We start from the raw sequence: 26,177 nt of genomic DNA on the forward strand, positions 1-26,177 counted from the left end.
TAAAAAATAAACACTCAATTTCCGAAAATCCTGCTATAACCTACTTCACTAAAACTTATCTGTATGCGAAATTACAGCGAATTCCATTCAGTGGTTGATACATTGAAAGATTATACTCCTATCCCAGCTGTCTTTTTCTTTTGTAGTCCCAATAAGCTTAGTTTATAAAGATCTCAGTATTCACTGCCAAAAAAAATGTCTTCAGACAGAACAATGAAATATTGGACACTCGAGTGGATGAAATATATAAATCGATTGGTCTTGAAATAACAGACATAGAAATGGTCGTGGTTTAGCTTCGCACAGCGTGCTCGACTCAACTTTATCTAGAATTCGCAGTCAGATTGCACATGACGATGCAACACAGCTCTCCAGCGAGCGAATTGTTTTCGCTAACCATAAACTGCATTTCTGACACGTTTTGCTTCTCGGATCCTATTCCAATAAACGTTATCTGCAACGATTCTGGTCTCACCCATTTTATATTTGTATTTCAATAGGTCCGTTCAGAATGCGATAAGCTTATTGTCAATGACTAGCTCTTGCCCGCAGCTTCGCCCGTGTGTAGGTCGTTTTTCGCGTAACCTGTGGAAATTACAATTATCCAGATCTAAATATTCTTATAGTTAATTCTGTAGTATCCTATTGCCGTGCCAAACAAAATGCCAATTTAAAATATTTATTTTATTTGCACCTTTTTCCGTTGCTACTAGAAAAATAAAGGCTGTTATGATCGCTTATGGCCAGTATACTGCCCGCACCAAACTAGTAAATAATTTCAGCGTACGCTTGTAAAATGTTTTGCTGCGCACAAGTTTTCCAGTAACTTTTTGTTTATTTTGCTTTTTGAACGTATTTTTTACCATGACTTTCATATCCGCCTCTTGATTTAATAGATCTCGTATGTGCCACTTGATTTTATGATTTATGGTGAGGTTTTCTTAAAAAAAAAACAATATTTTCGGCTTTTATTAGAAACGGCTTTTGAATTATAGCAACTTGGGAATAATATAGAGAAAAATACAATTTATAAAATAAACATATATTGGTTGCTATTTTAACAATACACTAACTTAAAATATATTCCATGGAAAAATTGTGAAAAAAAACAAAAAACTATCAAACAAAAACCAAAGAAATGCATAGAAGACTCCGCGATTTCAAATTGCCGGGTATATAGCAACTTGGGAATAATGTAGAGAAAAATACGATTTATAAAATAAACATATATTGGTTGCTATTTTAACAATACACTAACTTGAAATATATTCCATGGAAAAATTGTGAAAAAAAAACAAAAAACTATCAAACAAAAACGCAACGAAATGCATAGAAGATTCCGCGATTTCAAATTGCCGGGCGCTAGGTATTCCATTAAGGACAGGACCGTATCTAGGGGCCGGACTCAGCAGAAACTTAAACACAATATAATTTACAAATAATAAAAATCTTTAAATATTAACAATAGTACAAATTTTATAATACCCGCTACAGAAGTTTTTGCAAAGACGGAAGAAACTGTTAACTGGGTAGACCTTGCTGGACTAGATCATGTTTAAAGCTGCTAGAATATGCTTTCCTATCCAAGTTTTACTTCTGCCTTATAATATATGTTACCAATTAACTTATAAAATACTTTTATTACTTGCAATTAACGTTCAAAAGAAAAACTGAAGTTGTAACTGCAAATAATCGAACCCTGTTATAACCTACAATCAATCCTATTTAGAACTCTGTCTGCCTACCTAGACTGAACACATTTATTTTAATGAATAATAAATAGGCCTTACCGAAAAAACACTAGCATTCTCCCTCAAAAGGATAGCTCCTTAAGATCTCAATCAATACTAGCTATTAGCAGCATGGGTCATTACTACTCCGATTTATGGGTAACAAAATTTTATGTTTAGCTCGGTAATCGTGCTTGGCAACTAATTACACCAAGTGAGTAAAACTCGATGGCAAAACTTTATCATATGCATACGAAGAAGATAACTTTTTAGATAGGATTACAAGTAGCATTATAGACGCAAAATTTGATTTTAAGTCATTGAAAATAGGTTATTATATGAGTAAATAACTCACAACAGTGCCATGTCATATTAGCTTCTTATCTAAGTTTGTTGGTTTCGGCTGATATAAGGTTTTTAAACGGTTTTATTTAGCTCACCCCGTTTGTTTTATTTATTCTTGGGTCAAATTTAGTAATTCAAATTTCATCCTCTTCCTGTCAACCGATTAATCTGAAATTTTGTATACACTTTGGATTTTGGTGACAATATAATTATGTTTATTCATTATCATTATAAATTCAAGATGGCCGCCGTTACAAAATGGCGGATAATTTAGGTTTCATTAATCCCATCAATATGGGTATCAAATGAAAGGGCTCAACAAGCAGAATACAATATACTATAAAAAATTGAAATCCAAGATGGCGGCCTCTACAAAATGGCGGATAACTTAGGTTTTATCAATCCCATCAACATGGGTATCAAATGAAAGGTCTCAACAAGTAGAATACAATTTACTATTCAAAATTAAAATCTAAGCAGTGGGATAAAATGTAGCCTATTAGTAGAGTAAGATCTTTGCAGGGACTACGTATAGAGGAGTTGGACTGCAATAAACTAACGGGCAAGAAACCTTGCAATAATGAAGCACTAAATGAATTAAACAGAATGCGAAATAAAAACTAAAAACTAGAAAATAAAAATAGGTAAAAAAACTTTTTAAGTTAAACGGTTTTATGTTAAACATACATTGCAATGTTTAATATAAATGTACTAAAAACCAAAAAATAATAAAATAGATACAGTCGTGGGAATTATAAACATATGCATAGACTAGACTAAAATAAAACCGTGGGGCACGTCAATTGTCTACAAATTATAGACTTAATGTGCGATAGAAGAATCGTTTAATTCGTCGTTAGGCAGTTGGCCCGCAGACGGTGCGCAAATTACTTACTATTTTGCTGGCTAGCGAGGAATCGTTTCACTGCTCGTAGTTTGTCTTTAATCGACAAAACTTATGATAAAAGTACTACTCGCTCAACATTATGAAACCCTAAAACTCGCTTAATCGAGCTTGCTAACTTGTTTCCACATTCTAGCCCTACTTATCACACGTCCATCGTTGTCGGTTGAACAACTGCCTAATTATAGTGTAACATTCCAAAACAAACATTTTAATCAACGATTGTAGACAATTGACGTGCCCCACGGTTTTATTTTAGTCTAGTCTATGCATATGTTTATAATTCCCACGACTGTATCTATTTTATTATTTTTTGGTTTTTAGTACATTTATATTAAACATTGCAATGTATGTTTAACATAAAACCGTTTAACTTAAAAAGTTTTTTTACCTATTTTTATTTTAATCGATAAAAGTTGCTCACCTTATACTAGTCCATCGCACAAGGCTTATAAGCCTCTCTTTTGATTGACCTTTGCAAAATCTGTACTTCGAGTATGAAATTAAAAACAATTTTGTGTTTGTGACAGATTGCGACTGGCTGTACCAGGACGTGTCATGCCGCACGCCAGGGTCATGTGTGCTCGCCAGTCCAGGGTACCCGGGGCTGTATCCGCCTCACCGCTTGTGCAGATACCTGTTCACCACCAACTCCGTCAATACGAGGGTCAAGATCATCTTCACGTCGATACTGCTGCCTAGAAAGTGAGCATAACATCATATATATAGGATAGATGTATGGCTTAATGATAGAATTGAGATTCAAATAGTGACCGGTTGCTCGCCCCACTTCAAACTAAGAACCGAAAGTTTATAAGCCTATCCCTTAGTCGCCTTTTACGACATCCATGGGAAAAAGATGGATTTGTCCTATTATTTATTTTATCATGTATATTTTATTTTATTATGTATCTCACAAACCTATTGTACTTTTTTTGTGTACAATAGGTAAACAAAGTTTAATGCCTTTAAAGAGAAAATAATTCATTTATTTATTTCTTAAAATATCAATCTCCACAAAGAGACTACTCTTTAGATTTAATTTTAATAAAATTTCGTGCCAAATTAAAACTATATAAAATTGCATGAAACTAACAATCAACTGTTTCCAAGTGGTCGAAATCTGTACAAATGACTATTATCCTATAAAGAATCCTTTTACAATGTCACTGGCTCTGTCCAGCTCTTTCGGGAGCATTTTATCAAGCACCGTATGAAATCCACTTGCAGTTTTGAAAGGCTTGCGAACAATCGCCCCAGTAAATAAAGGACTGCTATCTCCCTCTTCCCTGTCCTCGGGAGCTGAAAAATGTCCAAGTCATTCATTTTAAAGGGTTGTAGATACGTCTTTTTCAATTGTTTTGTCGTACGAATCTCGTGTATTCAGTTAGTTGCTTTGTTTGTTTCCACGTCTTAATTTTATCTTAGGAGTTAATACAGATGTTATCGTTTGTTGTGTTACATTACGTGAAGAAGTTGACACCAATCATATGATTGTTGGAAAGAATTATTAAAGAAAAATAAATCAATATAATGAAACCGGAATAGGGCTGAAAAAAACCTACACTAAACAAATAATTTGCAATTTATATGTCTTGAAAAACTGAAAGGTCACGTTCAGCTGTTTGAAGTATTGAGATTCAAATTTGCAAGCCCGTCACCTAAAGGATACCAAGTTTTAAAACCTATCCTTTAGTCGCCTTTTACGCCATTAATGGGACAGAGATGGAGTGATCCTATTCTTTTTTATTCGTGCCGGCAACCAAACAAAACATCGAAAAATTGTCACATTATTTTAAAGTATTTTTTCCGAACACATTATCACTGAGTCTGAACTTACGAGAACGTTGTTAACACGTTTCGGAGAGCTGCGAGTCGAAACTGTTATTGGTTGTGACAAACGTATACGTATTTATTTGATAATGTATTGTTCGTGCTGTACCAGCTGTATTACAATGGTCACATAGTCTCGTAGCTTCGGAGCGTATCTAAGAATAGCACGACGAAAATATTTATTTCCTGAGTTGAAATAACGTGCATTAACCTACTAATTTTGTAGGATAAAACTTATAACAATCTAAAATTATCAATATAAATATTTCTGGATACAAATACGTTAAAGAATTGCACCGACAAAGTTTCGCCAGCACAAAAATATTTTTAAATATTATTGTAACTTCAATGATTTCAATCAAAGTTGTTATACTTAAACTCATTATAGATAATTGTCAAAGTTACATTAAATAATATACATATAGTTAGATTTCAATAATATACTTAGTTTTAAGGCTTGAGTTGGCTTCTAATAAAGATTCCCAAAAATTCATGAATCTTTCCCACTTCTTTATTTAAATACACCCCCTGTTTATAGTCAGTTTTATGGGAGGTAGTATGATTGCTTTTATTTCTGTTTCTGTTCGGTTTTGTGGAATACATTCATATTTATTTCAAACCTTTGTGATATTACGTATCGGGGATAAAAATAACCGAAGAGACGTTCATATGACTTGCATATATTTTGAATAACAATGATGGAACGCAGATACTATGAATATTACTTATTGTTTATATATACTACCTATTTATGCTATGGCACCATTTCTTGGTTCGAATCGATTTTAATTTAATGGAAGCATATCTAAAAGTTGAGTAGATCTTTGGTGTCCAATATATAGTGTCTGTGTTTGTTATCTTATCCAATAAAGTTAGTAATAGAACATTTTGAATTTTATATGAAATAAGAAAAAAAAATTTGTGAGTCATATTCCTGGCGCGTTTATTTTGCTACGAACGCCGTAGAACTGCTACGAAGAATGCTATGGTAGTAGTAGGTAAGACAGCATAGGCATCGATTCATAGCCAGTGGCGGCTTCACTCTCGTATAAATTTTATCTGATATATATTCGTTAGCTATGTGATTGCAATGGTTCTTTCAAATCTGTTTATTACTTTTAAAGTTGGAGACGAACATACAAAGATAAAATTTTATAATGTTAGTTTGATATAAATGTGATTAATGAACATCAAGTAGGTATACCATCAATTTAAAAAAACCGGCCAAGTGCGGGTTGGACTCGCGCACTAAGGGTTTCGTACCATCATCATATTTGTAACTTAAATGTTTTTTTTTATATTCACGTTTCTACCTGTTTATTAAATCAACCAAAAATTGCTTTAACATTACGTTTGTTGTATGGGAGCGCTTTTATAATTACGAGTACTTTATTGTTATTTAATTATTTATTTGAAAAAGGAAACATAAACAAGTAAATGTTTTGTAAAAAATTTAAGCGTTTATCCTGTTACCGTTATTAATATTGAGCAAAAAATTAGCACGTTTATTGTGTTGTATATACCCTCTTTAAATCTTTTTTTTCTTTCAGTTTTAGTATTTGTTATTAAAGCAGCAACTTAAATGCGTAATTTGTGAAAATTATCAAACTTTCTGGCTTTCACGGTTTATAAGATACAGGGTCACGTTTAAACCTTTTAATGTCTGCATACATATACTCGTAAATGCTTCAAATATTGTAAATTACGTAGACAATATAATGAAAAGGTGGCACGAATACTTAAACAGATTAGTATGCGCGACACACCAAGATTGCGACTAATATCCGGCGTAATGCCATCTCTGACGTCATTAATCCGCTCCGGCAAGTTTGCTCTGCGCTTCTGCAACGAACACGCGAATATTCCACGCATTCTGTGTATTTTAATATAATGATCTTTATTACATTCTGCTCTCGTAGTACTTACGACGTTTTCCTCATAACAGCGGAGATTATAATATGATTTTCATTATATGAGTTCAATTCTTGGCACGATTGAAAATTGCATCAATTTATTGTTATTCTTTGAGCCAAATTTCACGCGCAGTGCTGCTACGAACGGCGTAGTGTTGCTACAAACTGCGTAGCAATGCTACGAGTAACGCTATACAGTTTATCAGTACTTAATAGTCTTAGCATTGTTTTATAGCTGAACGGATTTAAGTCCCGTGAATATATCAAGCATTCTGTAAATTTTTATATGCTCTTTATTACATTCTGCTCTAGAACTATTTACGACGTTTTCTTTATAACAGCTAAGATTATAATATCACTTTCATATATGAGTTCGGTACTGGCACGGTAAAAAAAATGTTAAGAACGGCGTAGCGTTATTACTAACCACGTAGCATTGCTACATTTGAACAATGCAATAGCATGACGGTGTCGGTTACCCACAGTATGTCTTAACATTATTTTATTGCTAAACTGGCGGCTTCTGTGCCGTAAATAATCCAAATATTCTGTGTATCTTTAATATATAACGCAAAGGTGACTGATTTATCAACTCACAGCCCTATTATTATAATATTCCCGACGGAAACGGGAGATAACGGTGTTTCTTGTTTTTGGCGGGCGGAGCTGCGGACACTTTCTAGTTTTATTTTATCGATCTTTATTTCATTCGGCTCTCGTACAACTTACGCCGTTTTTCTCACAATCTTTAAAAATACTTATCCGTGTTATGAAATTTCTACATGAAATCTACCATATACAGATATCTGATGGTCTGCAATATACATATAAAGAACCCCATAGAAGAGTATTCCTACGTATACATCTACGAAACTGAAGCTGACACCTTTGCTATCTGTACTACTCTACCTGCATTTTTTATTTATTTATTTTATTTATTTATTTATTTATGTACACAAAATGATATACAGGAGCATACAATACAGTTATTATAGTACAAAGGTGCTACTTATTTCAAAAGAAATCTCTTCCAGTAGACCCATGAGAGGAGATATGAATTTTGGAGCGGTATGGCGTGTGCATAAATAACATTTAACTAAAGATACATGCTAATACTTACATAATTAAACATGGAACAATTAAATAAATGACAGTAATGAACTACATAAACATAATTTTAAGTTATATTATGATGAAATTAACTAATAAATATACGAATAATACTCCTTTAATTACTCTCGCTCACTGTTCAATCTGTTTTGAAAAGTTTTAAGTTACATAAATCGTATTCTGAATTAATTAATTGCCAAATAAAACAAAATTTTACATCAATATTCCGCATCGTGTTAATCGAAGCAGAAATCCAGAAAGTTTGCTATTTTAGGTAATTTTACTGAGCAAAATTTCCTACAAGCTACAAGTGGACTTTGAATTGTTTTCATTTTTGTAACTTTTGGAACAGGAACAACATTTTGTTGATGTTTTAGTCGTTATTTATGGAAATTTTTAATGAACAGAAACAATTAACTAATTGTATGCATGTAAACAAGGAATAAATAAATAAAATAATATATTTTGAATGACGGAACTATTATAATAGAAATATTTAACACACACACACATATTACTTACGGAGTTATCTTTCAAAAGGGAGACAGAGTCACACGCCACGCAGGCCACGAATAGCCCATCGAGTAAAGAAAAAAACCTAGTTTATAAGCCTGTGGGAGGAGAAGCAACTGGAAAACACGTGTCTTTTCTTTGCTATCAGATCAACATACGGAACCGGGCTTTCCATATTTAATTCGAGTATACCTATCCAGCGTTCATAACTCACTCAGACTTCAGATAACACATTGTTTTCGATAATAGACGTTTGTTTGATACAGCCGTTTCGATCGCTAGGTCCACAATAAATCCTTAGTGGTGGAGTGAAATAAAAGCTCTATCTGCCTGCGATACGTTTCCCCACATAAGTATCCGAGTGCTGCCACAATCCATGTCTCAAGTTTATAGCAAACACGCCCGCTGTTAGCACAAAGGAAACGTTTGTTCTCTCATCTTATTACAACTATTTGCAATAAATATCTGGATTCACAGTGTAATGCTCTCGGAATATCCTTAACTGCCTGTTTGGTTTAGTAAATAAAGTCTCTTTCACTATCGTTGGAGAAGTGATATTTTATTTTATTTTTTTTATAACGTTCATTGAGATGGTTCATCAAAATAATAATGGTTTTTAAAATATTGACGATTTTTTTATTTAAAGTCATGCTTTCATATTTTATTATTTCAACATAATTTCATAAAAATGAAATAGACAATTTTTTTTCTAATTTCTATGAAATATTTTAGAACAAAGGAATTAACTCTTCAGATTCTTATGGGAAGCAAAAAAAAAAGTTCAATTTCTCCAAATTTATCAAATCATTACATTTATATTAATTGGTTGCTCTTTTTAGACCCTACTTATTAGCTGACTGGTTGAATAGTATTTTAAGGCTTCTTCACACGGCACAATAGAAAATATTCACAAGAATTTCTGTATGTCCCACAGTCACTGCGCCACAGACTCGCTGTCGATGCGAGCCGGGAATTCGCCTTCAGCTCCACTGCTGGGAACACTGTGCTCCGAAAGGACAGCCACACTGGAGTATCCTGGACCAAATCTACTATTGGAGTTCACGTAAGTTATCTCGTTATTGTTAGTTGCTAGAAGAAGCTGGATATTGGCCTCTTCTGACTAGTAAAAAAAGGGTTGAGGGAAGGCTCATAATTTTGCTGTCAATGAAGTCAGTGTAATAATTCCTAAATTTAAGATTTTTTATATATTTTATCTTATACGTATACACGATACTCGTATGTTAATTTTACTAAGCGTAGTAGCTCGGCCGGTCAGCGGTTGGACACCGTTACAAAGTAAGGAGAATAAAGATGAATACTACTGTATAAATATTTACAGTTTATTGTACTTCTTAAACTTTATTAGTGTTTGAAAATATGTTTTTTTAATCTGTTAGTAAAATTACAGTCAATAAAAGTAATAAATTCATGAATAAGTTATTAGTTAAAATAATCTTTCATAAAATATAGAATGTCAGATTCTGATAGGAAATAAATATCCTTATCAAGTCAATCTGCATTCATAAAAATATATATTTGAATCTCAATTCTTTCTTTAAGCCTAATAGCTGAACGTTCAACCTTTTCAGTATGTTCAAGACTGTTGGCTTTGTCTCGCGCAAGAGATATAGACGTGATCATTTACATATATGTATATACAAAAACGCCCTGTATGATTTTTATTTCTCCCACAGTTTTAATATTATCAATCACTGTTAGGTTGAGTTATCTATAACTAGTCGAAAGTTCATTAAGAGCAATTTACAGTGTTACGCATCTACTGATGGGGTCTAAAATGTTGAGTTGATTACATTGTGGTGCGCAGCTCCGGGCCGCTCGTGCCTCCGTACGATTACAACGGGTTCATCGCCAAGCTGGAGTTTATAGAGGGAGCGGACGCGAGCGGACCCCCGCCCACGGTGCTGCCCGTGTCGCCTCCGCTGGCGGCTTTGACGCACCATGTACAGGCTGGTAAGAGATAACTGCTTTTGCAAAGTTTTAATTAAAATAGAACATTTGTAGACTATGATAATGTTACATTAAAATAAAAAAGGCAGCAATTTTTTAATTTTTTTAAAATAATAACAAGGTACTTGTCAATATATAAAACTTGACAATAAACATATAAAGTTAATTACAAGACAAACAACATATAAAGTTATGTGCTCTATACAACTTTCGATGCAGTCGATCGGAATCAAAAATTATATGAAAAGCTAAAACGTGCCGAAAATAATTCTAATGTTTTCATTAGTGATCAAAGTATGTTAAAGTTTAGTTGTAAAAAGTAATCAAATGGCTACATGGATAAGCTAAGCCAAAGGGCATGAATGGAATATTTTAATGGCGCTTGAATCGAAAGCAAATGTTTGTTGTTGCGCAGTGGATAGAATGGCGATAGAGAGCAATGCCGTTCCGAACGAGATGGCCAACAATGGCCGAGTAGGGTGTGGTGCCACTGTCCGCGGGTACGGACCCGGCGGGGCGAGGTCTGGCCACTTCGACACTAGGGCCACAACCTGGAGATCCCAGTGTGCTATACATTTACTGGGCGCATCGACAGATGTGGTGCAAGTCTCGTTGTTTAATTATAATTTAAGGTAAGCAATAAATATTATGATTATATTATTCTTAACAAAGTAGGCTAAGATCAAGTGATGTAATTCTAGATATTTCTCTTCAATAGAAGAAGCTAATAATGATGCTAAGGGTAGCCAGGCGATCGCCTAAAGCCGTACACAGTCAGGCTTCTTGGTCTTCTTTTTCCCAGCCAACGAAGTACACTTTCGCCGTGTCCGGCCTAATGTACCTACTAAATTTATTTGGTGTGACACGTGGCATGTAGAACAAAATTTACTTATTTTATTTAGAATTAGTTGTCTAAATAATAGCGCGAACCACAAGAAATGCGTATTACAAATAAGAAAACAAAGGCAAAAACAGAAGCGGACAACTTTGATATTATATAGTGATGAACTATTGCCATGATCCCTCTGTTATTTATTAGGTTTAATTAAATCATTGTAAAATAAATTAGATGGTAAAACAAATTGACAAAAATACAATTTGTTTCTTTTGTATTATTTTTTCGTGAGTTGATAACATTAATTAAACCGCGTCGATGTGTGGTGAGCTGTCATTTCCGATTTATTGTGCCTATCGGACCGCTCACCGCAATGAAACATACCTATGTTAAATGGTTTTATCAAAAATCTTTTAATTGTATTTGGATTGATTTGATGCTAAATGAAATTAATGAATGAGCCTCCATTTTTCGGAACAAGTAAAGTTAAATTAAATAAATATACAAATTTAACACTTCCCCTTTTTTTGTTGGGTCAGCATTTTTATTTGATAGGCATTTTAGTTTTAGTTTTATTTAGATAAATTTGATTACATAAGCCGTTTTAGGACATAAAAATTTCACCATATAATACTAATTATTCGAGTTAAAACTGTGTATACATTTTTATTCTCTTTTTAATCAGGTTACCAAGTTGTCGATCTCATATTGAGATTTTAGAAGGGCTTCACGAGTTTGGTGGAAGAGGAGAAAGACTGGACAGATCTGAGAGGGGAGACCGGGCCCTCCTCAGGGTCTGCGGACCCTCCATGAGGGAAGCTAGGGATCAGGCCGGAAGGTTTCATATCCGCCAAGCTGTAACGTCAAAAGGTGCTAATTTGACCATATTGGTGCGAAGGTCGGCATCGCAAACTGAAGAGGAATTTGTGGATGGTGCCTTCGCCTTTCATGACGGTTAGTTGTATAATTAAGTGTAATATTTAATTTAAAATTAAATGAATATACTTGGGTACTCTTCTTTGCGTGTTCCTAGTTGCGCCCTCCGCCACAATGCGTTAGTTACTCTTTATTTATGTTTATGTCAATGACAACTTAAACTTTTCATTATTGTTAATGAGTTTATTTATTATTCAAGTTAATTTTACTCAATATTTACGGCTAGATAATATGTTAAAGTTAGTACTAATACATTATCACCAGTTTCTCTTGTATGCTTTATCATGACTTTTCAAATCTATTAGTGTGCGTGAACTCATCATAACTTTGAGTTTTTACCGCACCCAACTTCTCCGAAGTATTTAGTCATTGCAGAAATACATGAAGATTTTTATTCACAGAGCAACATGAAGGCACAGCATCACCAGATGCAATGTGTGCTTCAACCCACTACGGATTAGCAGCGCCAACCCACGGCGGGGTCTCCGCTCCGTCTCATCATCATATCTTTTGGAACGTTGAGGAGCGGTTGCTGTGTACTCACAGATTTATTCCCGCTGCTAACCAAAGCGTTACTATTGAGGTAAGGATTATTTAATGCTTGTTTGTTTTTAATTTGTTGACTCACAAAGTACAGTACAGATAATATAAATCTCGAACTCATAAGGAATAAACTGAAATGTAACAAGTATGACCACATTGTACCTAGGTATATGGCAAATAGGTTTATGCATACTTTCCACATGTAGTGTTAGGTGGTGTATAGTGGATTGGGACAGTCGTTTGCAGAGGAACTTCACCTATCCAAGGTTGGTATATATTTGAACTGTGGGTTATGTTTCTTTGAAGCGACTGTATACATCTACCTGTTATCTGTACCAATAAGTAAATAAAAAATGAAATAAACAAAGAGTTCGCTACATTCTTACTCTTAAACAGAACAAAGAAGAGCAGACCCAACTTGTTTAATAATATTACCCGTTAATAAGTGATCCGAGTGGCGCGGAGTTCGTAAATAGTATAATAAGGCCCTCCTCCCACGGGACGGTGCGGCTGCCCGTTTTCCGGTCAGCGACAACACGATCGCCACACGGCTCGCAACAAAAGATATTTATAGAACGCAATCTGTGCACTGTTCACTGCTCCAGTATTCATGACAAACGGGGATATTGGTTTTCGGCCGAAGTTGTGTTGTTCGTACTCTAATATCGAGTGAAATTGGTGTAAACAAAGTACGATTTTGTGTTGTATTTTGACATACGTAGGTATTTTTTTACGTGTCGACTTTTGTCTGGATGTTTGTTTCCATGAATTACCGAAATGAAAGTAGTTATTGCCTATGTTGAAGACCGTATGTATCTCTCTCTCGGACTCTAGTCCATACACATTTTACATATAAATTGTTCCAGGGGTTTTTTATTACTTTTAACTGTGTTAATCATTAGTATAAATGTTCATATCATCTGCTAGATTCAACGCCTCGATCGCATGTGGAGTGCCGAGCCGACTGGCACGGTAGGCGCCGCCGGTTGCCGGACGGCGTGCGGCGACGCTGGTTGCGAGTGCCGTGCGAACACGCCTCTACACTACCACGACCATATTGCGCTGGTGGCAGGCGACGGGACACACTTATCCTGCTTGTGTGGGGACTTCCAGGTAAGTACATTTTAAACTTATAAAAAAAGTAGCTCGTGAGAATGAGAGAGAAGATCGTGAAAACTTGACGTACCGGCGATACTTAGATAATAAAAATTCATAAAGACACCACACACAGTTTAGCGAATAACTAAAACAAATATGCTGTACTCCCTCGAAATCACGCGTTTAATGCCTAAGTGGCAAAGGCCAATATACCTATTTACTCCACGTATTACATGACACTGAAACAGTTTAAATTGAATACCTTAATATGCCAGATTGCAGGTTTCCCTCCTCTAACAGACCTAATACGTGATATTACGGTAGATTGGGCGTGATCGTGATTACTAATAGTTGTGTTATGGAGGTTCGTGCTCTACTCTATTTACATAGAGAGCGCCGTAGGGAGGTCCCCTAAATGACATTCCTACACCTACATCTTATACCTTGCTATACGATTAACATGCCCATATAGCTATTGTTTTTCGAAATGTATATAGGTAGCTATTTGGTCTATTTTCTTAAAGAATTTTCACTGTCAAAGAAAGTCACAAATATGCAAGCCAGCTTAGAGGAAACTTACAATTTAACTGAAGTGGAATTTGAATGGAAATCATCAAATGAAAGGGAATAGCTGCGGACAACAGTGAAATTTCCGGATATTATTACTAGTAATTGACGTCCTTGATTCAACATAAATTGCAATTCGGATTGTCAATAACACGTTGTTATATTTATGACGGCTTTGAGACGATAACTGACAAAATATTTTTCTTTGATGCTCGTTATAAAGGAATAAATAGGAATAAATCTACTATCCTTACTGCAATAAAGTTTATAATTTAAAGAATTTAAACAAATTTTTTTTAGAGCTTTAGAATATGCTTGAATTTGATATACCAAAAAACCTTCAGTCATACCTCTAAGTCAAATACTTAATACTCAGTTGCTGCAGCTTGCGTATATAAAATGGTAAATATATTAAGCGTGTTTTCAAGACCTAATGCTAACATGTTCATGTCCATGGGACGCTAACCCTTTAGCGGCGCTCGCTCCGGGTTGCTCGCATAATTAACTAAGAGGGTTACTATTAAGTATGTAACAGCAATAAACCTTAGAACATCAAGCCGACCGTGTAGGGACTTCTAAAAGCAAATACGTCCTAAATTATTTACAACCACTTTCATCCAACGGCATTAATTTTATTATCACCAATTCCTTACTCCAAACGCAACGCTGAACTTCATCTGTTAGATTTATCAATTAATTTAATTTAAACGGTTTACTTTTGTAAAACAATTTTCGAGATAGGAAACTTGTAAGCTTCTCTGTAATCGAATAGCAATTAACGTAATGCTGACGATATTTCAGCTCGTTTTGATGTCCATTCGTACTGAAACAACTGGATCGACGGCGAGTATTTACTCAAGCCCTGAGGGTCTCGCACAAACTTTGTGGTACAAAATATAGCTCTGTCCGATATAAGTCAACCTCATAACGTTAGACTTTCTTCTATTTAAAACTGCTTAACTTTAGTTTCTTACTTTTACAACAAGGGTACTAGCACACTTATTCATCTTCGTTTCATTAATTTTGCGACTAGAAAACCAAGTGAAAACAAGAAATGAATAACAAAGTTTTCCTTTACCCACTGACCGCCATCCCCAACTTTAGATATATGGCAGACATTTACTTGTTTGTTTCGTTTAAGAGTGTAGTGGTTTGCATTGGTCGATGGATTTCTAAAATTGGTATCAGTTATTATTTCTAGTTTAGAGTCTAATTTTACAATACAAAAGAGATGATATTACAACATTTGCATATTTATGTAAAAGCGGAAAAATGTGTGCGTATGAAAATATAAAACAAAAAAAAAAACGGATAACATTTGTTTTTCATTTACATGATTCAACCAACAACGTGTGGGAGTTACATACAGTGCACGCTCATCGACCGTGAGAAGATTGTGTTCAATATTCTCCTAGCTTTTATTGCGAGCACGTAATTTAATTATTAACAGTGCTTTTACCCCTATCATGAGTTGGCGTCGGCGCTAAATTATTATTAGACAAGGCGGCAAATTGAACTTTGGGTAATATCTGAAACGGGTGTCGGTGTGCCCGGGCATCGGCGCTCATAAAACATGGGCTAACTGGTGGCGTGTCATTCGTCCCCGGCGTTATTAGTGGCCGGCCCCGGGCGACAGGCCGGAGTCTCGCCCCTGAAAATTCAATTACTTACCCGCTGACTACGTATGCGTGCTGCGTACGCAACTGCAAGCGAACTTGTTCGTACGCCGCGCACGTATGGCCGTCGGACACTGTGCTTTGTTACGCTGATTCGACAACGTCTTAATGCGTGTCATATTACAAAAGCGGAAAGTAAATAATCATAAAATGAGTTTGTTTATTCTCAACCCAAAATCGGTGCGCTATCCTTTTTGGAGGAAGTTTAACACATAAACAAGTTTTTTTTAGAAAAGAACAGTAAATAAAAGAAATGCATGAAAAAGTATATATGTTATTAAAATTTCCAACAAGTTTATATTATAATTTTCATTACTAATTTACTCCAGCGAGATTATGAAGGCATTAACTGCTCTGCTTCAAAGAATATCTCCAAGGGAAAGAGGTGCCAAGAAACTGAAAGTGGATTAAATTTTTTCATCAACCGTTTCTGAAATTTAATTATGACAAACTGAATTTATTTCCGGCATTACGGGATTTAAATTTACTGAGCAGTCTTCTGAGGGATTTTTAAGCCAAAATGTCGGATGAGATTTAGAATGTAATTATCTTGATCGATTAATAAATTTTTTGTTATTATTGGGTAAGTATATTAAATTTGGGGAGAGCACAATAAAATGAAAACATAGCAAAGTTTTACATTCTTGCGAAGTTTTTTACTAAAAATGTTATAATTAATATCCTTGTTATTTAATTTAGTTGTTTGCTATAGGACTAGATGTATCCTTGGAAAATTTTCAAATCCAATATCACATTTGTAATAAATAAGAAAAAAAACTAGAGAAGTGATCTTCTTCTTCTTGTATTCAAAATCTAGATCGTCTTTATTCCCTTCTGTTTTCTGTCAATATTTTCATTACCTTATATGTCTGAATTAATGGAACGAGTCTTTTATTGAGTAAATTCCATAGGCGCCATGGCTGCCTGTGGTAGTCCGGAGTTGGACCAGCGTACGACTGGAGTACTCAGTTGCTCACTACACGTACGCGAGCCGAGGGTTCGACTACGCGGCCGCCTACAGCTTCAACGATGACTCGATGTGCGGACAGCGAACTTATACCACGCATTCTGGTAAATCTATCTTAGAAATAATCGTTAATGTCAATATCAACGTCTCCTGAAAATTCAAAAATTATTTGCATAAAATAAATATAGGACTAGCTTCTACCCGCATCCATGCAAATTAAGCACCACCTTATAAAAGAATAAAGGTTTTTCGGAAATTTCCTTCTACAGACTCTTAATTAATATATTTAAAGAAGATTGGTTTATAATATAAGTTGGGAGTCTGAATATTGCCGATGCTCGGACGGTGAGGGAAAACATCTTCAGAAAACCTGCGCATTGCGGTTGCTGTATAACCATGATCCAAACAATACCTGTTAGGTTTACCTGCAAAGGTCGAGGAGATCAGATGGGAGTCGCTTCGTGGAAAAAATCTGACTTACCCCCTCCACGATCCATGTTCAAAGTTATACCCTTGGCTCCTCACCAGAGTGATGAAGAAGCAACCAAGCGACTTGGTCAGAAGAAATAAGATTTAACTAGCCCATAAAAGCATCAAAATTCATATATTGTAAGATTTTTTCTATTCCAGCATTTCCAAGTAAGTGCAGGTAGAATTCCAAATAACACGACACGAAATCCCGAATCGAAATAATTAGATGAAGATGTCTCGTGGAAAAGCAATATACCTTAAATGAGTCCCTACTCAATCGCATAAAGCGAAAACAAACAGTTCAATTTGACATTCGACTCGCGTCCCCGGCGTTTGGAAAAACGCGCCTCGGATATTGTTCTCGGCGGCGGCGGCACGGGGCGATCCGGCAGAATTACGTGCCACGACCCAGTTTCAATGCCTCCACTAACACTGAATCGAAAAAACCTTGAACGAGATCGTAAAGTTCCAATTACACCGTCGCTATTGCGGCACCTCGTGTCTTTTCATCACATTATTGCTCACGTAGATATTTCTTTTGTGTTCTTACTTATTTTCCCGTCCATTTCTCTGCTCAGGTGAAATATCGTCGAGAAACGTGACAGTGACAGGCAGCTTGAACGAGTTCTTCTACCAGCAATGCACTTGGGTCTTAGACTCGAATGTCGAGAGGCAGCTCTTGATTGATATAACCTCAGAACAGGTAAACCCGCAGTAAACCTATGATAATTAATAATACTCTCTACCAGCATCATCTTATTAATATGAATCAAGGGAGAGGCTAATAAACGGCGGACTTTCTTGTCGGCTATTTGTTCGGCCACCTGTCACTACTTGAATCTCAATTCCATCATTAACCCGTGCAGCTGAGTATAGGCTTTCAGTGATTTCAATAGGAGCGGGTCAGTCTAACCCGTAAGGGATAAAGACATGATATGTATGTATGTACACAATCCGTTTTATCATCTTGTTGGTTGCCTTCTGAGGTAATTACAGCGAAGCGACTATTATTCGAACCCCTTAACCCTACTGATAACAGGAAAAATAACCAGCTTTGGTCACGGTTACCTACTTCATAAACTTACCTCCGTAATAGAGTATTCAACTTATGTAAGAGGTACATTAGATGGCTTCACAGAAATGTATAATCATTTCAACACACGCAACTATTATGAGGGTATAATTTTCTATGTGGCTCACAAATGGTTAAATACAAGTTTAACTGGTACATTATAAGGAGTTGGATTTGGATCTCATATTTCCCGCTTACACGTCTCTACTCTGCCTCCATAGAAATCGGAATAATATGAGTGTAGGTAGGTACATCACATGATGTACCTACCTACACTCATATACTTACATACGTACATATGTAAAATGATGCCTTTTTCAGAGGGGTTCGACAGAGATTACATCTTTTCACTGGCCGCAATATTCCTGTGGTACATTGTATAAGAATATTATTCAATGCCACCGATAAAATCCTACAATAGTTCCTATATAATACAGCGAGTATATTTATCTAATAAATTTAATATTACTCAGTTCCGCGTATCCCCATAACATTATTTTCTTTAGCGAAAAACAATTCAAAATAGAAGATATTTTAGGAAATCTTCCGATAAGTATTTCTAAATGGGTATAAAACATTATCCAATATTTGTTGGTATTAAACATTGTGTTTCTAATAATTTCTTGGAAGAACGGGCGTTCCTCTCTCGAAATTGAATATGTTTATTTACCAATTTTCTTATAAAAAGGAACAATGTATGCATACGGAAATCGTGCGATGTATGCTAACAAGGCGGATCATTTCAGCTGCTCGTCACGTCGCCGTTTCTATGATCTGATCGCGAAACGTTGCAGCATCCATTTTTATGGTATTTTAACAGGAATTGCTAAATTAAATTGATTAATTTGGAGCTTTATTTGATATTGCTGGCCGTAATGTCTATTTCAAATATTAATATATCTATTTATAAATAATTAAAATTCTTTTAAAATATTTACTTGTTACTAGATTTCAATCTGTTTGCTATTCTCTAAAGGTTGGCTGGTGAAACATTTTAATTGCATTAAATTTATCTATTTAATAATTATCACGTCTCTATATCTTGCGGGGTAAACAGAGCCAACAGTCTCAAAAAAACCTGATAGACCACGTCCAGTCCAGGTGCGTACAGATTCAAATAGTGAAAGGTTGCTAGCTCATGTCTAATAGAAGTATTTTAAGTTTATAAGCCTATCCCTTAGTCGCTGTTTTGTCGCCGTCGCTGTTTAAGCAATAAATAATAATTTTAATAAATAGTTGGTTTTTTCTGGATGTTTTGAATACCTATTTAGAAAAAAAGAAAATACGAAAAAATTTTGCAATGAATATGTACGTTTTATTGCCATAGTACCTATTGTATAATGTATAATATGTTACCAAGATAACTCGTTCATCGTTTTGCGTTACTCGCAAAATAAAACATGAAAATAATTATCATAACACAACTAAAAACAGAAATACATAAGGAACTTGGTTAGTTTTTTAAAAATAACTTATTTGAGAATATTTTTACAGGTATTTGAATAAAACCATCCCTTTTTCTATTTCCACAGGCGCTTAGTAATCTCCATAAATCTGATACAATGTTTTTATGTCCATAGGATAAGTCGTGTAGTTCATGGAACATCACACTTCACGAGTGGTCTGGCTCGGGCGCACAGAGCGACGCAGGCCTGGCGGCGGCCGCCGGCGAGCTATTATACACCTTCTGTGCAAGACATAAGAATCACACCTACACGCTGCCGTACAGACTCAACACTGTTGTTATTAGGTAGTTTAATGATGTTTCTTCATATAAATTTCTTAGAATACTTGTCGAGCGCGGGAATTTGGATTTCAGAGAACATGTGATTCAGATCAGAAGGTTTATAGCAGCATTTGAAAAACTGTCTCCAGGATCATGGTCCCAGGGCACGTCCCGGGATCCACTCCAGAGAGGCGATAAGGATTTATTATTGTATTACTAACATGTAACTTCACATACTTTTTCACTAAGATGAACCAGGGTTCCTATAATTTAGAAGTGGATACATCAGGTTAAAGCATTAGCGACGGTCCTCTTACCCGGGTAATTAAAAACTTATTCATATATGCAAAGAATTAGTTTTTAATTACACGGGTAAATTTATAAATCTGTTTTTCGTTTATTGCGATATAGATACGGCAAATATCTTAAGTACTTTAATACTGTATTGACTGACATAAATAGAGTAAAGAAATCTTTTTACTCATGCTCCTAGCAAGCCTTAATAATTTCGGAAGGTGAGCTTTACCCATTTGATGTATTATTTATGAATGGCCTCACCAAGCTAGGGCCAAATACGTAAAAGCGCATGCTTTTATATAACTAAGGTACTTTCTCGCTACAAAGATCTTTTCTTTGTGCATATTAGAGGAAGCCGTAAGAGGGTACGTGGCATGTTTCCGAAATGACATTTCCAGTCGTAAAACCTGAATAACGATGTGTGAAAACATACCTCTGCCGATAAATCGGGAGTTCGTAACTGAAACATTCTTTAGAAACCCGCTTTTGTGAGTTTAGTGCTTTGTTATCTTTGAATATGTGAAAGAACGCGCTGGTTCATCTCTATAAGTTAAAATCAACACTGTTCGAGTGCTAGAAGAACTTTATATAAAACAACTTTTTATCAATGTAACTACTTACGATGTTAGTTTAAGAGCTTGTGAAGGTAGGTTTTAAAATAGTATCAATTGGTGGCATGGTAATGATTATAAAGTGAATGTAAGGATAAATTTATTAAAAAAAAATACACCACGTATCTTCATTTCTTTATTTATATTTTCTTGTCCATAGATTAGTGGCTTTGTCCCGCCAACAGCCGCTTTACACGATTCGATGGAGATCGCAAGTGGTGCGAGCTAATAACCGGCTCGGCCCACCGACCCCGGTGCCTGCTGCTTCTGCGGCGGCCACCGCGCCGCACAAAACTATCACAAATTTTGCGTTCACATATTTAACTGTAATACTGGCAACTACAACTATAAAGAACACTTTTGTATAAAAAAATTAAAGTAGATGAAATAACTATAAAAAAATATATACCTACCCTGGAATTGTCGAATGGCGTTGAACATTAACTAACACAGCGTAGATCATGTTGCTTTAAGAATTGGAACATTTAAACTATTTGTTTTGAATCAGTGTGTGTTTTGTATTACAAGTGTTGAGTGTCACCGTTGAAACTTATCGTGTAAATAGTGACCAGATAGTGTACGCTGAATGCCTTTCATGGTATTATTTAATCGAATAAATGTAATGCCCAAAATGGATTTTACGTACTTGAAGGTATTTGAACAATTGAACATGTAGATTTTATACTAGCCAACTAGGTAACACTGAGATAGACTGAATCTGAATATTTCATCTTTATTGTTTTTACGTTAATGCACAGTTAAAATAAATTCAAAATCAATACATTACGTGTCAATTACCTACATCAATAAATAAAACGAGTGAATTGTCGTATATTCTCATATATTACCAAAATATTGTTTTGTTTTTAAGTAAAAAATGTGTTGCGTCAAACGAAAATATCAAAAGTAAAGTTTATGAATAATATTAAATGTTGAAAGCAAGAATGGTTTTCACTACTTGTATATAAGTAATTTTTGTGTATTTTAATATAGTTTGGCAAATATCTGCTGCCTGAAAAGTTGGCCTACATATGTATTAATTAGACGCTTTCTTTCTTTAGTTTTTATGAGGTGGAATAAATGATTGTTTTTCACGTTTACTTAGCTAATATCTATGATAATAATATGCAAAGATGCGTAGATAATAAACTGGATTTGTACTATAAATAGCGATGAGACACGATAAAATAAATAACACAATAATATATAACGCTATAATAACAACACCTTAAACTAATTTTAGCAATTTTTCTTTTAAAATGTTATATACTTAATTGAAGTAAAATTTTACTACGTACGGAGGAGTTAAACTCTTTAAACTTTAAATAAATAATTATATTTGAGATGTCGCATATTTTTAATAATTGCAACTTTGTTGTATAAATAACAGGAATTTCGTTGAAAACATTAAATTATGTTCAATTTTTTCTTGGTATTCTGCGACTCTTCTCGAATTTGTCGCTTGTTAAAATAAAAAGGCATCCTCTTTTTGTAATCGGTCATGTAAAAATAGGTCTAAGATAAGGAGTAGTGGCAAAATTTTATTTATTGTTTATTATATATTATAAAATTAAAATATTATTTTGAGTCGGTTCATTCTGAAACAATGATGATTCATCAATTTCAAACTTATAATAACTAGAAAAACTTTTATGAAAAAAAAAACGATTACTTGTCTTTTGTGGGAACTTGTTATATACTTTTGTCGTCATTATAAATGATTGAGTTTAATATTTTTATAGCTAAGCACAAAAAAGCTGTTGTACCAATGATTATTCTTTTATTACCATTTTTTGTATTAATTCTTTGTACTTTAACCAGATTACGTCTCGGGATTGAAATTGGGTTAATTAATGAATTGTTCCATTTTCTTATTGTTTTTACTAAGTAACAGTAACTGTATGAAGTATCAAATAAGATAAATTGAACGAGTTGTGTAGGTGTAAATAGATAACTTACACTGTGGTTAGATATAATTACACTAATAGGTAGAGATTCCATGAAATAATTAATAATGTTTGTTACACCGAAATAGATAAACTAAAATGCACTGTGTATTTTATTAATAACCTATCCCATTGATGCCTTTATACTTCTTTCCTTAAGCTCGTTTCCCAAAGGTGTGTGCATTTGTAGGCTTTCTAATTAATTTTAAGTTAAATAAAATTACTTTATTACCAACTACTTACAGGAAAAAGCAATATCAAAGAAACTACTTTTCGAATGACCGAAAACGAATTCAGGTAATTATATTTCTCGTTATGAAAATCCTTAAAACCATAAAATGTTTCATTATATTTATTTATTTATTTTTTTAAACTTCATTGCACAAGATACAAATGTATAGCACAATTGGCGGACTTAATGCTAGAAGCATTATCTACCAGTCAACCATTGGGTCTTACAGATAACTTCATGTGGGGTTAAACTAAATAAATATACCTACACAAAATATAAAATAAAATAATTATAATATACATACATTAAAACTACAATAGATAAACAATATACATACATAAAAACTACAATAGATAAACAATATACATAAATAAATAGGTGCAGCGATTACCGAAATGAGTGAAAAGGCGATATTAAATACCCTCGCGACTCAAGAAAAACCCGTATACCCGCGATTTGAAACTAGAACGACTTAGTCCTGGATGTCCTAATGGACTCGGGAAGTGAATTCCAGAGCCTAACAGCCATAACGGCGAAAGAATTGGAGGCAATACCTGTACGGTGAAAAGGGATAGCAAGAGTTAACTTATTTGAAGAACGTAGGTTTTTTTTCGTGAGTAGAACTTAATAGTTGGAAGTCTTTTTTAAGATAGTCTGGGGCAAGCTGATTATTGAGAATGGTATAGAGCTGACATAAAATGTGAAGATTTCTACGGTTACAGATGGGGAGCCATTTTAGCTGAGAACGGTATTCACAAATATGGTCGTACTTTCGAAGGCAGAATATAAACCTGATACAATTGTTTACAAGACGTTCTAATTTGTTGAGATGCTCTTCAGTTAAATCCAGATAACACACATCAGTTATAAGTGTATACAAATTCACAACTACCGCACAAACAGTGTTAACAGAGTAATACTAAAAGCGTACCAATTTAGCACATACCTGGTCCACTGAAGAAGTTGTTTATTTGCAGCAATTCGTTAGTGCCTTTAACAAACCGCCAAAGTGAATAAAATCAATGAGCAAATAGCTGCGATCTCTATCAGCACAGTTTGAACTTTATGTTTGAGACGCCGGTGCCTTTCTCTAAAGTTCGTCGCCTTTGAGGTTTCCAAGAAGAAAACTTCTTTCGCGATAGGTTCCCGAGTGAGTGCTTTTATTTCCCTCTTTACTCGCAAGCGGCCATTACAAGCATTTACTGCATGGAACTAAACTCAACTTGCATTAAGTTTTATTGTTTGCACTTTGATTTTTACTTATTTGCAAACTTTGACTCTCGAAACTTAATGTTCTAATTTTGTGATATTACATAATATACGTACATACACAATGTTTATTAAATAATTAATTGACAGCAACTGGCATAACACATACATACATTTAGTCATGTCTATATCCCCTTGCGAGGTAGACAGAGGCAACAAATTAAAAATTAATACATAAAGTTTATTAAAAATTAATATTAAAAAAAAAAACACTCGTCTTAATTTTTGGTTTACATCAATTCATATAACCTAAACGAATGTACATTAGTTATTACGAAATCTCAAGCAGTAAAATATAATAATATTTCTACGGTTACAAAAGGAAAGGGTAAAATTATCCAAGTAGGGGTCACTTGGATAATTTTACCCTTTCCTTTCGTTTCTGTTTGAAAATCTAAGGCTGATCTAAAACTACAATTTAAACACAAGACAAGCATCGAATTTCGGGACTAACTTAGACGCTTTTGATTCGACGGCGGTGCTGCGCACTTGGAAGTTCTCAGAAAAAGGCTGTCGCCAACTTCGCCGGGTAGAGTTCCCAGCATCCACTCTCCACTTTCTTTGTGCTACACTCAAAGGAAACGCAATTTAAACTACATGCGGGCACGGCAAATATTCATTCCGTTAAAGCTTTGCTGGATATGAACTGCTTATTTTAATGATTTTCAAAAAGAACACTATGCTGACTTGATCTTTCCTCTGTTTCCTCATCTTTTTATATCAAAAACAATTATTTGACAATCATCGTTAAAAGTAAATTTTAGTTAACATAATTTTATTTGATTTTTATCACATAAAAAATAAAGCGATAAGAAAAACACCTTCAAAACATAAAAATTATTTATGTATGTATATTCGCTCTCATTTACTGAAAGTATGATTAAATTTCCTGTTAGCCAATAAAGCAGCCGAAAAGTGATATGTTTCAGGGGTTTTGGGAGATTAATTTAACAAACCATTGTCATTTGGCTCTAAAGGGAGGTTGTGGTCGTGTTATAACTTTGAATGGTTTTTGAAACAAGCAATCTTTCTGTTTGAGAGTTTCTGAATATCAAATACTAAGAGCGACTCATAGAATGTACGGTTATTATCTGTCATGACTAAAGTGTGCGCATCTCAACTTTGTTTAATAATCTTTTATGTTTATAAACCACATTCATATTAAGAATTAGGCTACATATATAATATTCAGGGCGGAATTCAGCAAGAACCGACTCGGAGGTTGAGAAAATAAAACAAAGTTTTATATATACATATATATAATATATATATTATTACTCTCTTTTTGTTATGAAAAACGTTTGTTCTCTCCGTGTTTGTGGTGTTGGAGTTGGCAGCTATGCACGCGGGTTGCGGCCCCTCGAATGAAGGGCTGATGTTTTATGCATGGGCCACACTGCCGTATAGCTACGGTAACACCCACCTCTTCATACGACCAAATAACTTCTCTGCAATAAAGCCACTTTTAAGGAAAATGTAAGTAAAATTATTTTGGTTACTTTCTCGTTCTTATATCTAACGTAAAAGTAAACCGGAGTACAAAAAATATATTTATTACAATTGTATATTTACATAATATGCAAGCATGCATTGCAATAAAACCACAGGGCGATAT

General features: G+C 34.6%; 1 protein-coding gene across 1 annotated transcript in view; it reads left to right on the top strand.

The window, feature by feature from the left end:
• The window catches only part of LOC106140190 (uncharacterized), a 31,598-nt gene extending 8,454 nt beyond the window's left edge, over nt 1–23,144 (top strand). The window contains exons 6-16 of the mRNA XM_013341754.2: nt 3,510–3,684; nt 9,283–9,411; nt 10,174–10,319; nt 10,732–10,948; nt 11,837–12,105; nt 12,489–12,670; nt 13,558–13,743; nt 16,883–17,042; nt 17,988–18,112; nt 20,062–20,231; nt 21,276–23,144. Of these exons, the coding sequence (XP_013197208.2) occupies nt 3,510–3,684; nt 9,283–9,411; nt 10,174–10,319; nt 10,732–10,948; nt 11,837–12,105; nt 12,489–12,670; nt 13,558–13,743; nt 16,883–17,042; nt 17,988–18,112; nt 20,062–20,231; nt 21,276–21,483 (1,967 nt within the window). The 3' untranslated portion in view covers nt 21,484–23,144. The remainder of the gene's footprint in view (nt 1–3,509; nt 3,685–9,282; nt 9,412–10,173; nt 10,320–10,731; nt 10,949–11,836; nt 12,106–12,488; nt 12,671–13,557; nt 13,744–16,882; nt 17,043–17,987; nt 18,113–20,061; nt 20,232–21,275) is intronic.
• The last annotated feature ends 3,033 nt before the right edge of the window (nt 23,145–26,177 follow it).

The sequence above is a fragment of the Amyelois transitella genome, chromosome 3 (assembly GCF_032362555.1).
Source record: "Amyelois transitella isolate CPQ chromosome 3, ilAmyTran1.1, whole genome shotgun sequence".
Classification (NCBI taxonomy): Eukaryota; Metazoa; Arthropoda; class Insecta; order Lepidoptera; family Pyralidae; genus Amyelois; species Amyelois transitella.